At 41.6% G+C, this 13,725-nt stretch overlaps 1 protein-coding gene across 1 annotated transcript in view; it reads right to left on the bottom strand.

The window, feature by feature from the left end:
• LOC130835728 (ATP-binding cassette sub-family C member 4-like) overlaps positions 1-13,725 on the bottom strand; it is a 145,867-nt gene that overhangs the window by 30,575 nt on the left and 101,567 nt on the right. The window contains exons 22-26 of the mRNA XM_057707519.1: positions 12,745-12,864; positions 11,460-11,570; positions 10,421-10,521; positions 9,471-9,662; positions 3,577-3,732 (exon numbers count right to left, since the gene is read on the bottom strand). Of these exons, the coding sequence (XP_057563502.1) occupies positions 3,577-3,732; positions 9,471-9,662; positions 10,421-10,521; positions 11,460-11,570; positions 12,745-12,864 (680 nt within the window). The remainder of the gene's footprint in view (positions 1-3,576; positions 3,733-9,470; positions 9,663-10,420; positions 10,522-11,459; positions 11,571-12,744; positions 12,865-13,725) is intronic.

The following is a 13,725-nucleotide window of genomic DNA, read 5'->3' as shown; positions in this document are numbered from 1 at the left end:
AGGATGGCAAGGCAGCTCCTGGCACCTGCTGATGGATTTCCTAGTGGAGTGAGTTATCCATACCTTCCCAGTACAGTGGGGCAGGTCCTGGCACCCAATGGTGGGCTTTCCTGTAGCAAGAGCTATCCATGTGTTCCTGGGGCTGCAGGGTTGACTTCAGCACCTGCTGATGGATTTCCTAGTGGAGTGAGTTATCCATGCCTTCCCAGTACAGTGGGGCAGGTCCCAGCACCCACTGGTGGGCTTTCCAGTAGCAAGAGCTATCTATGTGTTCCTGGGGATGCAGGGCTGATTTCAGTACCTGCTGATGGCTTTCCCAGTTGTGGAAGCTTTCTGCACCCTCCCAGGTCAGTGCAGCAGGTCCCAAGACCCACCGGTGGGTTTCACAGTAGCAAAAGTGATCCATGCAATCCCAGGGCTGCAGGGTGGATTCTGGCACCCACTGACAGATTTCCCAGTCACAGAAGCTTTCTGTGCCCTCCCAGGTTAGCAGGGCAGGTCACAGAACCCACTGGTGGGCTTCACAATAGCAAGAGCTATCCGTGCATTCCCAAGGCTGTAGGGTAGATTCCAGAACCCACTGATGGATTTCCCAGTCATGGAAGCTATCCACACTTTTCTGGGACAATAGGGCAGGTTCTGGCATCCATGAAGGGACCTCCTAGTCGTGAAAGCTATCCGCTCCCTCTCAAGACAGCATGTGCAGGTCCTAGGGCCTGCTGGCGAAATTCCCAGGGGAGGAAGCTGTCTGCACCCTTCCGGGTCAGTGGGGCTGGGTCCTGTGAACTGCTGGCAGAATATCTACTTTTAGGAAATGTCCAGGCCCTTCTGGGTCAGCAGGGTGGGGCCTGGCATTTGAATGTGGGCCTGGGAGAAGCGGCCTGTGCCTGCCTCTGGAGCCCAAGATGCTGGCAGTAACCCATGCCTGCCCCTGGAGCTCCTGTAGGTGGTGTCTTGCTGCCTGGGAGCACTTACAGGGATAGAAGTTCTTATGGTTGTCCTGTCCCTCTTCTCATGCACCTCCCAATAATGGTGCCTTATGTCTCTGGCAGACCCAGCCGTCTTCCTAGTACATCCTCAGTTGCCACAGCCTGACCTCTTCAGGCTGTTTCTGCACCTAACGCTCGTCCTGGGACTCTCCCTGGGACTGAACTTTGGAGTCTAAGCTTCAGCATCTCACCCCCAACCTCACTGACAGAGGAATATCTCAGGTTGAGGGGCACAGGGTGGCGGTGTTGACCTCTCTGTGTAGGGGTCAATATGTGTAGATTCCATTTTGCCTTCCACAAACTGGTTGCTGCTTTCCCCTTTTAGGCTACAAAAATCCCCCTCCATCCAGTCTAATTTCTCTGCTGGTGAGGCGCCTTCCCAAGGTGCAGGAACCTTTCCTCCTTCACAGTTCCTTCCCTGGGGCACAGGCCCCTTCCTGATTCTTTTTCTTTTTTTGTTTCTCCTACCCGGTTACATGGAGGTTTTCTTGTCTTTTAGGACATCTGAGGTCTTCTGTTGGCACTCAGTAGTCGTTCTGTGTGAATCATTCCACTTATAGACGTATTTTCAATGTTTCTATGGAGGAAGTGAACTCTGCTTCCTACTCCTCCACCATCTTGATGACCTAATCCCCAGTTCAGTGGTTTTAAATACATTCACATTATTGTACGGCCATTACCACCATCCACCCATAGAGCTCTTTTCATCCTACAAAACTGAAACTCTATACCCATTAAACAACAACTCCCTACTCCCCCATCCCGCCAGCTCCTGGCACCCACCATTCTACTTCCTGTCTCCATGAACTGACTACTCTAGATACCTTATACTGGTGGAATCATACAGTATTTGTCCTTTATGACTGGCTAATTTCATATGTCCTCAAGGTTCATCTGTGCTGTATATAGCATGTACCAAAATTTCCTTCATTAATAAGGCTGAATAATATTCCATTGTATGTATATGCACTACATTTTGTTTATCCAGTCATCTGTCAATGGACCCTTGGGTGCCTCTACCTTTTTGCTATTGTGGATAATGCTGCTATGAATATGCATGTACAGAAATCTCCTTAAGACCCTGCTTTCAATTTTTTTTTGGTTTATACCATAAATTTGAATTGCTGGATCATATGATAATTTTATCTTTAACTTTTTTTTGAGGCAGCTCTATCTTGTTTTCCACAGTGGCTGTACCATTTTATATTCCTACCAGCAATGCACAAGAATTCTAATTTATCCACATCCTCACCAACACTTGCTTTTTTTTTTGGATAGTAGACATTTTCAAGGGTGTGAGGTGGCATCTCGCTGTAGTCTGAAAGGAATATCTTGATTTCAAAAGTACTTATATAATTCCAATTCTTTTAGAGGGCAAGGGTACATGGAAATAGCTGTACTCAGTCATAAGACACAAATCCATGTTTTCTTTCCTTTGGGTGCCATGTTCTATATGCTTCCTAATAAACAGGCATTTCAGAGATAATTATACCAGCATTCCAGGAAGCACATTTGCCTGGCTCTTTTTGTTTCCTCTCCTGTCTGTGTGTCTCATCTCAAGAGGGTGTTTTCCTGAAAAAAAAACCCTCAAAAAAAAAAAAAAAAACAAATCAGCAAGTCTGTCAAAGCAGAGGGCAGGATGGAAGATAACAGTATGGGGCCTATGTTTCCCTTGGCTATATACCTGGAGGATAGTAATTGCTCAATAAATATTCTCTGAATTATGGTGAGTAGGTGAATCACAAGGAATGGCAGGAGCTTCTACTGTGCATATAATCCGAAACATTCCCTGAAAGTCATACTTTTTAAAAAAGCAGAGCAAAAGAAGCCAGAATCAGAGCCCAGGAAGAGATGGTTGATTCAACACTCCACCATCACAGTAGCCATATATGGGTCTATGTTAAGCACTCCATATACACTGACCTATTTAGTCCCCACAACTCAAGGAGGTGGTACTGTTAGCTGCTTTGTAAGAGAGAGAAAACTAATATGCACAGAGATGGAATTCCGAGTCCTGTGTTCTTCCTCATTATTCTGCACTGCCTCCCTGGTTAAAATCATTTACTAATGGCTGAATTCTGAAAGTCTCCCCAAAGTATCCATATATTCTGTAATCCTTAAAGCCCTACAGTTCCACAGAAAGCCCTCCAGGGAGATAATCACCTTTGAAAAGGTGGCTTTATTTCCTACAGCAAAATTCCACCTGTAAGACACAACATTCATGTTTCCCTTTACTAAGGTTTCCAGTGCTAAACAAACCATTTATCATTTTGTTTTCAGAATTATGTGCTTATCATAAAATTGAATAAATGGATAAAATTGTGGCAACTTAGGAAGTCTGAGTCCAGAAATCTATCTGGGTAAGTTACTAAATCACATATAGAAAAAATAAACAAATGAACAAACAAACAAACAAAACCTGGTATCTGATGAAAATATGTGTTAATACCTGCTGCTAAAAATATGCTCTATTGGGGGAAAAAGTATCAACACTTTCGTGCAACTTGAAAAAAAACAATCAAATTAAAAGCAATTAAACTTCAGTGCTTTATAAAAAGAACATGTGAGAATGCTCTGATGTGCATACCTGAGGTACAACCAACATTTTCTTCCTTAAATCGTGAAGTCCGATATCGATTGTCCAGATCTCATCAATGTGAATGCCACCTTTAGGTTCTAACAATCTAAAAAGGGCAGAGGTGAGGGAACTTTTTCCAGCTCCTGTTCTTCCCACGATACCAACCTGTAAAGAGATCCAGGAGGGATTAAAAATTAACAATATGCATCAAACCTGGGAGAAAACTTGATTGTTGAAGATGAATTTTAAATGTTCTATGTAAAGAGTAGTCTATAAGTTTCTTACCCAAGGCACTGTTGACATTGTGGGTCAGATAATTCATTGTTGGGGGGTTGGAGGCATGTCCTGTATTGTATTGGGTTGGCCAAAGAATTCATTCAGGGTTTTCTTAACATCTTATGGGAAAACCGAAATGAAATTTTTGGCCAACCCAATAGGATGTTTAGCAGTACCCATGGACTCTACTCACTAGATATCAGAAGTACCACGCACATTCTGGCAACTAAAAATGTCAGATATTGACAAATGTCCCCTGGTTGAGACCCCCCTGGCCCCCAAAAGAGTTAAAAACAACAGAATCAACTACTGGCAGTGAAAAACCAGCAGTCTCCTAAGTGTCCATAAGAAGTCAGCTTGAATTATCTTTATTCCTACTCTCTGGGTATTTTGGCCTTGAGAATTACGTAGGTAAATTTACAGAGATGGCAACAAGTCAAGTCAGAAGTGTTATATGTAAACAAGTACTTACTTTTGGGGATCTATTATTTAAGAGGAATTATTCTTTGGTAGAGAAACTAAATCATTTCTTGATATTAAATATCTTAATTATATGTTATCTTGAAAAGGAAACATCTTAAAATTATAAAATGCAGGTGTGAGTGTCTTAAAAGACAGTGGCCAGTAGACAAAATACACATAATGAGATCAACAACAATACAAACAATACTTGGTATTTATTTGGGACCCTTCATCTGAGCAGTTCAAAAGGCATTTTATAAACAAATTAATACTTACAATTGCACCTTGGAAAGATACATGTCAAAGTGTCAGTCTGGTTATTAAAACCAAAGCAGAGAGAAATTAAGTGCTCTAACAATAAGATTAAAGAGTCTGTATAATGCAGATAAAATGCTGGTCAGGAATAAAACTATACTGTAAAAAATTGGCTTTTAGCTGTGTGTATTGAAACATATACAGAAACTGGCCTTTTTTAATCAATGAGCTTGCCCAACTGCAAATTCCCTGGTGGGAGCTTCCCAAGAGATGATTTCATCTCTATTTAGGAATTTGAAATCAATGAGGGGTGTAAGGCATGCTTTCAATCTTTTGTAAATTAATTCAGTAAATTTTAAAAACTCACAGCTTTAAATAGAGAAGAACTAAATCTTTCTGAGCACTGTAATCAGAATACGGGGAACTTTTCATACTTTCTGATTTGAACACCTCCAAAGTTTTGAAACTTAGTCTATAAAATCAATTATGGCACTTCAAAAAATAATCTATCTTTACAGAGGTTAAATGTGAGACAAGTGGGTTTAGCTAATTTTATTATCTTTGTAGCCATTTTGTACCTTATGGTAAATCCTAATTTATATAACATAGATGGGCCATTCTCTGTATATAGGCAGGTGTTAGTGCATATATATATATATATATATATATACACATACTTATACACACACACACACACACACACACTCACACACATACATATACAACTCATGCATTCTGTGCACAGGCAGGCCTCAAAAATATTGCAGATTTGGTTCCAGACCACTGTGATAATGTGAATATCACAAAATAAAGTGAGTCACAAGAATTTTTTTGTTTCTCTGTGCATATCAAAGTTATGTTTACACTATAATATTGTCTACTGAGTGTGTAGTAGTATTACTGTCACCAAGAGGAATAACCCAAGGGTCCCTAAAAACCCCAAAACACAAGCACACCTGTCCTGGGCAAGGAGGCAAAGAAGTCCCCCATTTCTAACAATTTCCTCCCTCCAGGTAAACGTGCAGAAAACAAAACTGACTGTGCCCTCCCTCTGTCTTTGTATAACAGGAACAAAAGGACCCAGCGCTACATCTCATTATACTACTAAGATCCTTGGTCCCCCACCCCACCCCAGGTTCCTTCAGCTTCAGACCCAGACACCGCTACAAGGGCAGAGAAGAGGCTTGACAGTCCAGGAAATCACCACCCATTTCTATGAATCAGGATGACAATAGACCCCTGCCCCCTACCACCTTATCTCTTTTCAATAAAAAGCTTGTTCTTGCCTACACTCCACACTCAGGGAGAAGGTGATTTCAGAGACACAAAGTGAGCAAACACTGTAGGAAAAAATGGCACTGATGGACTTCTCTGATGCAGGGATACTACAAATATTCAATTTGTAAAAAATGCACTATCTGTGAAACACAATAAAACCAGGTGTGCCTGTACTTCTGGGTGTTCTCATATATAAATTAACACATCTCAGGACATAGGTGAGAACTGTGTCTGTGAGAATATGTGTATATTCCTATGCTATCAGCTCTACTGAAACTGATCCATCTGTGCAAATTGGGACATTTGTAGACTCTGGGTAAAAGGGCCATGATATGCAGGGGCACCGAGGGCTGCTCACGACCACAGGACTGTGAGCTCCAAACTCCAGTGAGGAGAGTAAGAAAAAGGCAACTCAAAGAAACCTGGCTCTGGCTATTTCTACAGTTCAGTCATCAAAACTATAGTCTGGAAGTCTTTCCCAGGTCACCAACAGGTTTTACCAATTGCCCGTGAAGAGTGTCACCAGCATCAGTAAGTTTACATTCCTAACACGAAAAACATTTTGAGACAGTCTTATTTTAGCTGCTCCGCAACTGCCCCTTTCTGTTTTTCCAAACAGGCCAGGGTTGGTCTCTGACGACCACACCAACTTGTTAGACATTTGCACCTGGATCTCTCTTCATACAACAAACTCAACACCCAGTGCCCCACACAAAACAGCCCCTTCCTCTGACTTCCCCACTTCACTCTCATTACTTCTTTCCCAGGCTCAGGGGCTCACAACGTCCACCTTACTTCCAGCCTTCCCTGAGTCCAGCATGGTGCCAAGCCCACACAGACTCTACTCCTGCAATGTTTCATGACCCAATCCTTCATTTTATGGCCCATATACAGCACTTGAGTATCAGGCTGAATTACCTTTTACAAACAAATAAAATTGTAATCAGTGCAAATAAATTTGAAAAGTAAATAAATACTACCCATCACCCTAGCACTCTGACAGAACCATTCTTAGGATGCTGATGTAGACTTGTGTGTATGTTCCTGTTCTTAAAGATACAAGTTCATATATTTAAATAAAATGGGATTAATATGAACATACTATTGTAATCTGGTTTCATTTAGTATTTCATAAAAATATTTATTTTTATAGCTACATAATATTACAGTATATGTGATCATTTATTTAACAAACCCCCATTGATGGATTTTTAGGTGGTCTCCAATACTTTGCTATTACAAATAACTCTGAGTTAAATATCCTTAAAGCTAAATCCTTACAAATTAAGTAACCTTTAATTATTTCCATAAGATAAATTCTCAGATGTGGAATTGCTGAGAATCATGTATGCACATTTTCAGAGGAAGCTGTTAAGTACTACCAATCTACCCTCCAAAAATATGATACAATTTTCTATCCCTACCAATTTCCCTGCACATTCACAAACCCAGGTGTTATAACCTTGTTTTAATTTGACATCAGTTTGCTTCCAAAAAGTAGAGTCCCTTTCCCATGATGTCTTGCTGCAGGCACAACAGCTACTGGCTGCCTGCTTCCCACATCTGCCCACTCTGGTCCATATGTACTCACTTCTCAGATTAAATTCCTGAAGGATGGCTCTGTGCCTGTCACTCCACCCTAGGAAGTCTCTTTTATAAAACTGTCCACACTAACCTCTCCATCCTTCATCTCCACAAGTCAGCTTCCTTGGGATTACTATGTAGTTGTGAGGGCTGAATGTGAAAATGTGTGTTATACACCTGGTAGTTCTTTTCCCTGAATGCTCTGCAGGTGCCTAGTTCTTCATTCACAGAATCAGGGCATGGTGCCTTTGCCTGCTGGTCCCACCTCCCGGAATGCCTTTCACATGCATTTTCACCTGCTGAAACCCTAACCACATGTCACTAAGTCTGTCTCACTTGTCTAATTCCTTGGAAGCGGTCTACAACCCCTTCTGTGGACTCCTCTCAACCCTAACAGATATGATACCATCTTTTTCTAAAGTTCCATAAAAATGATGACCTCCTATCTTACAAAGCTAATATAGCCTTTTTCTTACTTTTTCAACTGGATTGTATATGTTGACAGCAGTATCAGTATTGTATTTGCCTTTGTACTATTTGTATTACTTGTGGTGTCCTGAGACAAAGAGGCATTATGCAGGGAGCTGAGATTTTTAACTCAAGCTGGAGAAATTTATGGAAAATTGATTGCCATATTATTTAGGTATATGATAAGTTGGACAGAGAAAGACATGGCAGATGGATCCTATAGCCATAAGTACAATTGCAAATGGCCAACCCCTCATTTTCATGGGGCAGATAACAATTTATGCAGTGTAAGTGGTTAAGGTCATTTTACACCCTATGAAAATGACAACCACCTTCGTCCAGGCAGTTACTCTGTGCTGGTCTCCATGCTGGGTGCTTTAAGTGTCTTATCTTGTTTAAGTTGTTCAACAACCCTAGAGGTTAGGTCCTATCACTTCTATTTTGCAAAAGAAAAGATTGAGGCTTAGCAAGATTAATTAGTCTGCCTGAAATAACAGAGCCTGTAAGTTACAGGACGGGACTCCAACACACCTGTGTCAGCCCCGTTTCTATTCTGCTGATGGCCTCACCTGGATGGCCTGGCACCTTATTATGTCCCGCTGTCTAACTAGAAGAGAGAAAGTGGGGAGAGGTGTAGTTGCAGTTAAAGAAACAGGCCTACCATAGAGATCCTATGCCAGACAGTTAAAGTATGACATGGACACAAGTACCTGAGGTCAGGTGGGCTGGCTCTCAGCAGGAAGAACCAGCACCCACAGCTGGGCTGGGAGAGAGACCTGCAGCTAAGTGGGACACATGGTATCTGGGGAACAGGCCAAATGGACCTAGTGCCCTGCTTGGGGCAGCAAGACTCATTTTTAATCCCATCAGGTGGTGAAAGAGCCGCACACACACTGCTACGCTGGGCTGTCTCTGACTCTGAGCCCAGGCAGGGTCGAGACTGTCATGAGGTACCTCCAGTCCCTGCAGGAGGCTGGTGTGGGGAAGGCTGGACAGCAGGATGAAAACTGTCTGTGATGAAGGCAGACGCCACTGAAAAGATGCAAATAAATGCATTGGAATCACACAGAATTAGATTATAATTTAAAGGCACAATTTGCAGAATATAAAAGTAAGTAAATCTGTAGAGTGAGTGGTACAGAACATCCTAGAGCCTCATGCTCAGACACAAGAGGGGTTTGGGTGATTCACGAGCTCAATTTCAAAATGTCAAAGGGCATTTCTTGGAAATCACAGATTATCAGTCATCAAAAATTGCCTGTGGGAGAGAAAGGACTTTACTGGGAGGTCTTGTTCAAATGCGATGCTGAGTCAAGAGGTCTGGGGGGCCTGAGAGTCTGCATTTCTAAGAAGCTCCAGGGCCCATCAACCACCATGAGGCAGTTCACAACACAGAGAAGAAGTACTGGGATCCCCATTCCACGGTCAGTTTCCAAGAAAGATTCACCTACGATGTCACTGATCTAATCTACATCCAAGAGGAACAAAGAATCCCCCTGACACACTGATGAGGAAGCCAAGAGCAGATGCAGTGTTAAATCTTTAACTGGATTTTAAAGAGGCAAATGACTTAAACAAACCTTTTCTCTTGGTTTAATGGCTGTTGTCAGGTCCTTCAATACTAGAGGCCCATCTAAGCTGTACCTGAAGTTAACACTACGAAAGAAAATCTCTCCTTTATGGGGCCAGGTTGGCAGTGGACGATGCTCGCATTCCCAGGGTGCTTCTTTCTCACAGTCTGTATATTCAATCACCCTCTCTACTGAAATCATCTGAAAGACACATGACATCACCTGAGTTAGGAACAGAGGGTCTTGTTTATGAATGTTCAGAGGTTATAAATAAAACATTCTGCTTTTATAGCTTCATATCTGCTTTTACATGGTTCAGAATAACTCAGGTCTTAGCATCCAGAAAGGACAGATTTTGTTTTTATGTTTTTCTCCCTTTAGGAGAAGGTGCGAATATTCAAAAGTGAGTATAATTTACATATTGACTAAGGCCTTTTAAACAACCTTAACTTGACACCTTCAATAGCTCATTCTGAGAGGGGGCTTGTCCTACCAGAAAGAAGGGTCACCAGCAAATTCAGGTGTTCAGCATCTACAAGATCAAATGCTAAAATGGGGGACAGAGGAACCTATTAATTAAATAAACAAACCTCAAAATGCTGAATTCCTCTTTTACCAAAAATGAGGACTTACCCATTAAGAAACAAAAATAAACAAACCTCTAAGAAATTAGCTTATATTCTCTCTAGCATTTCAGAAGCTACCTCCTAAAGAGACATATATTATACTTGAAGACAGCTTGTGAAGAATATAAAACCTGCTGATACAGCACACATAAGACTGAGGAAAAAATGTATATACTTTATTTTACATTAACTTTAAACAGATGGAGGAGGATATTAAAAAACCTCAACTATGATGTAAAAATAACAGTTTTATTATTTTACATAAGAATTGCTTTCATGCCATTTAATGGCAAGGAGACTTGAAAAAGCTAAGAACAATAAGATAAACATCACCATATTCTCAACTTCAACGCTTTGCCTGACGCACCACTGGAACATCCCCATGAGCGTGAGGGCGAGAGACAGCACCAGGCCAGCCCGCCCGGGATCCAAAGCTAAATTAAGAAGAGGAAGGAAAATAAAGTCATTCTCATTCTTAACCTCTTGCCCAGCTCCTTCTGTCACTTTACCAGGAAGACTCCTTTACATATTTAAATCATTTGCATGTAATGATAGTATTACTCATACTTTTACTATCTGTTGATTGAGACCATAATACAGTGGGGGAAAAAAACCCACTATAAATTTAGAAAGACTATTAGATGTGTTCATTAATACCAATGGGACTGACATACATTTGACAGTATTATATAAGTGAGGAATCATGTCATTATTCAGACTTTTATGATTATGGTTTCAAGAATCATTGTGTAATTTCACTTACTATGTCCAATGTAGCTGTAGTTCAAACCACGAAAAACAAGGCAATGAGTTTTAAAAGCCAGTGCTTTTAAATCTAAAATACTACTCTTATTGTTCCTTATTAAAAACTATGATTAAACGCTGTTACTATGGAATAGTCAGGGATAGAATTCATGCCATGCATAACAACACCTGCTCAGCTGGTGCCCACACAGCAGGGAGGACACTATTCTTTCCTACAGAGAATTTTTCTCACCTCAATACCTACAACCAAGAGATCCAAGTAGCCCTAAAGCTAAAACCTAAAGTGCTAAGCTGAGCAAAAAGCTTAATGGTAAACTTGATTCTCTCCTCCCAACTACAGGACACTACCTGGAATATTCAGGTCAGCTTGCTAATGTTGCATAGACCTCAACCCATTCAAAGACAGATAAAAAGATAAAAGGTCTCATCAAGACACAAATGACTTCATATGGACCACACTGTGGAGTCACACACTGCAAATGCTTTAATACAATTTATTAGAACCAAAGAGTATATGATATTAGACAAGATGGCAACAGTTTAATAACTGTAAACAAAGCTATAAACTGTAAGCATACCACAAATACTTATGCACCTCTGTACTTACTTTCTGCCAGAATCAGGCACAGAAAGGCAACAATGGTGACAAAGATGGCACAGACGGTATCCAGACGCACGGCGAGCCATCTGGACATAGTCAAAAGCATTAACCAAGCCTCTGGATTTGTGAACCATAATAAACATAATAAATAAGCAGGAAAAAAAGCATGTTAGCGTCTTCTAATGAAGGAGAGCATTTTGCTCAGTTGAGCTATAAAAGATTTTACACAAGGTAGGACAGCAAAGTTACAAACCCAAGGAGCCTGACGATTCCAGAAAGCTAAGTTCTGAGAGAAGACAATATATGGTACACGTAGCAATGAATCAGTCCAGGGGCTTTGTGGGAAGCATGCGATGAAAAATTCAACCCACAGGTTATAAACAGAAATACAAACATAATAAAGAACATGGGAAAATGGTCTCATTGGTACCTTTTCTGCAGTGCTGGGCCTCAATGTGAGACTCATTCTCTTACATGTCGACTGTTCCCTTTTCTCCACAGAAGAGAGCTCAGCTCACACTCTGTTTCCAGCACCTTCCACTACAGGGCCTTGCACAGTGTTTATTTTAGGAGCCAGTGTCTAAATGACCATCAGCTAACAGGATCTGCATGTGGCTTTCAAATGCCACTTAATCTTCAAAATACAATAAAGACTGGATAGTTGAACCAGGATTTTGTAGCCTTAGAGGAAATTCTGAAATTTCTACCTAGAAAAAAACTTCACTGATACAAAAAATAATACACATCAAGTGGGTAGCAAATCAGGAAATTATTTTCCTCAATCACATCTGCCACCCTTCATGCTGTGAAAAGAGAGTCAGCAAACTAAAGCCTATGGGCCAAGAATGGTTCACCAGCTGGTTCTGAAAATAAACTTTTATTGGAACACAGGCATGGCCATTTGCTGATGTATTATCTTTGCCTGTCTTTGTGCTACAACAGGAATGTTGAAAAGTTACAACAGAGACAGTAAGGCACACAAAGCCTAAAATATTACTATCTGGCTCTTTGCAAAAAAAGGTCTGCTGACTTCTGCCCTAAAGGGAGAGAAAACCACAGGGCACCATAATGGAAGGACAATGCAAGCCAGTTAGGGGAGAAAAGCAGGTGACAGAGGGAGGGGAACACAGAGGGGATGCTGAGAGGAAGGGATGGGGGAGGCAGATGTACAGAAGGGGACATGGGGCGGCACAGAGAGAGGTGCGGGCCAACAAGGCCACCTGACAGGGAGGTCAGGCCTCAGAACACAGCACATCCCATCCTTTGAAATCATTTCCAGAAACTTACAGACCTGAATGCAAATCTTGGTGTTCGTCGAATACTTCCTGAAACTTCTGTTCGGCTTTGTATGCCCGGATGGTCCAGAGTCCCCGGAGAGAAGATGCTAAGTGGGAAAACACTAGGCTCCGTGCTGGGAAAGCAGAGACAGACAAACGACAGAGAAAGTCAGGGAAGCTGGAAACCCATTGCCTTCCGTGCTCTGTGGTCACACATCCTGCCAAAGGGCTTCCTGGTGGGCTGCCTAGGGGAAGAGGGATGATGCCTCTTCTGGAGAAGATCCTCCACATGAACCTCAAATTGCTCATACCAGGCTTCACTTTAATGACCTGGAAATGAAAGATTCTCTCTGAATCTATCTTTGATCAAATTCAAATCACAGGTAGGTTTAGATAAAGAAATTCTTTACTAGCTCATTCGTCAAGGTTCTCCTCAAACAGGCCTCCCTCTAAATTCTTCCCTGATATCCCTCCAGGGGAAAACTGTTCATTAATTTTTAAAAAATATGCTGAAGTATAGTTTATCTGCTATAATGTATTAGTTTCAAGTATACAGCACAGTGATTCAGTAATTTTTTCTGATTATGTTGTATTATAGGTTATTACAAGATATTGAATAAAATTCCTTCTGCTATATAGACAATCCTTGTTCCTAACCTATTTCATGTATAGTAGTGTGTATCTGTTAATCCCAGGGATGACACAGGTGCATTTTGGGGCCCATTACCCTGTCAGGAGGGTGCTGAAAGTCCAGCTCCAGAGAGCACAGAAAACTCACTAGAACCAGGCTCTCATTTCCAGAGCAAATGTGACATCAACACTACTCATCACAGACAAGGCTTCTGAGAAGGCAGTAGACGTGGCTGTCCACCCAGGGAGAGTCCTGGAACGAAACTCTTTAGCTTGGCCACCTTCACCTGCTTTCCTCATCAGGAGATCAAAGCTGCAGGTGATTCTCTCCAGCAGGGATGGAGGGTGGCATCGACTTTAGAAAT

Source organism: Hippopotamus amphibius, chromosome 14 (assembly GCF_030028045.1).
Source record: "Hippopotamus amphibius kiboko isolate mHipAmp2 chromosome 14, mHipAmp2.hap2, whole genome shotgun sequence".
Lineage (NCBI taxonomy): Eukaryota > Metazoa > Chordata > Mammalia > Artiodactyla > Hippopotamidae > Hippopotamus > Hippopotamus amphibius.
Note: the sequence above shows the minus strand (reverse complement) of the source record. Positions and strands in the feature narration are given on the sequence as shown.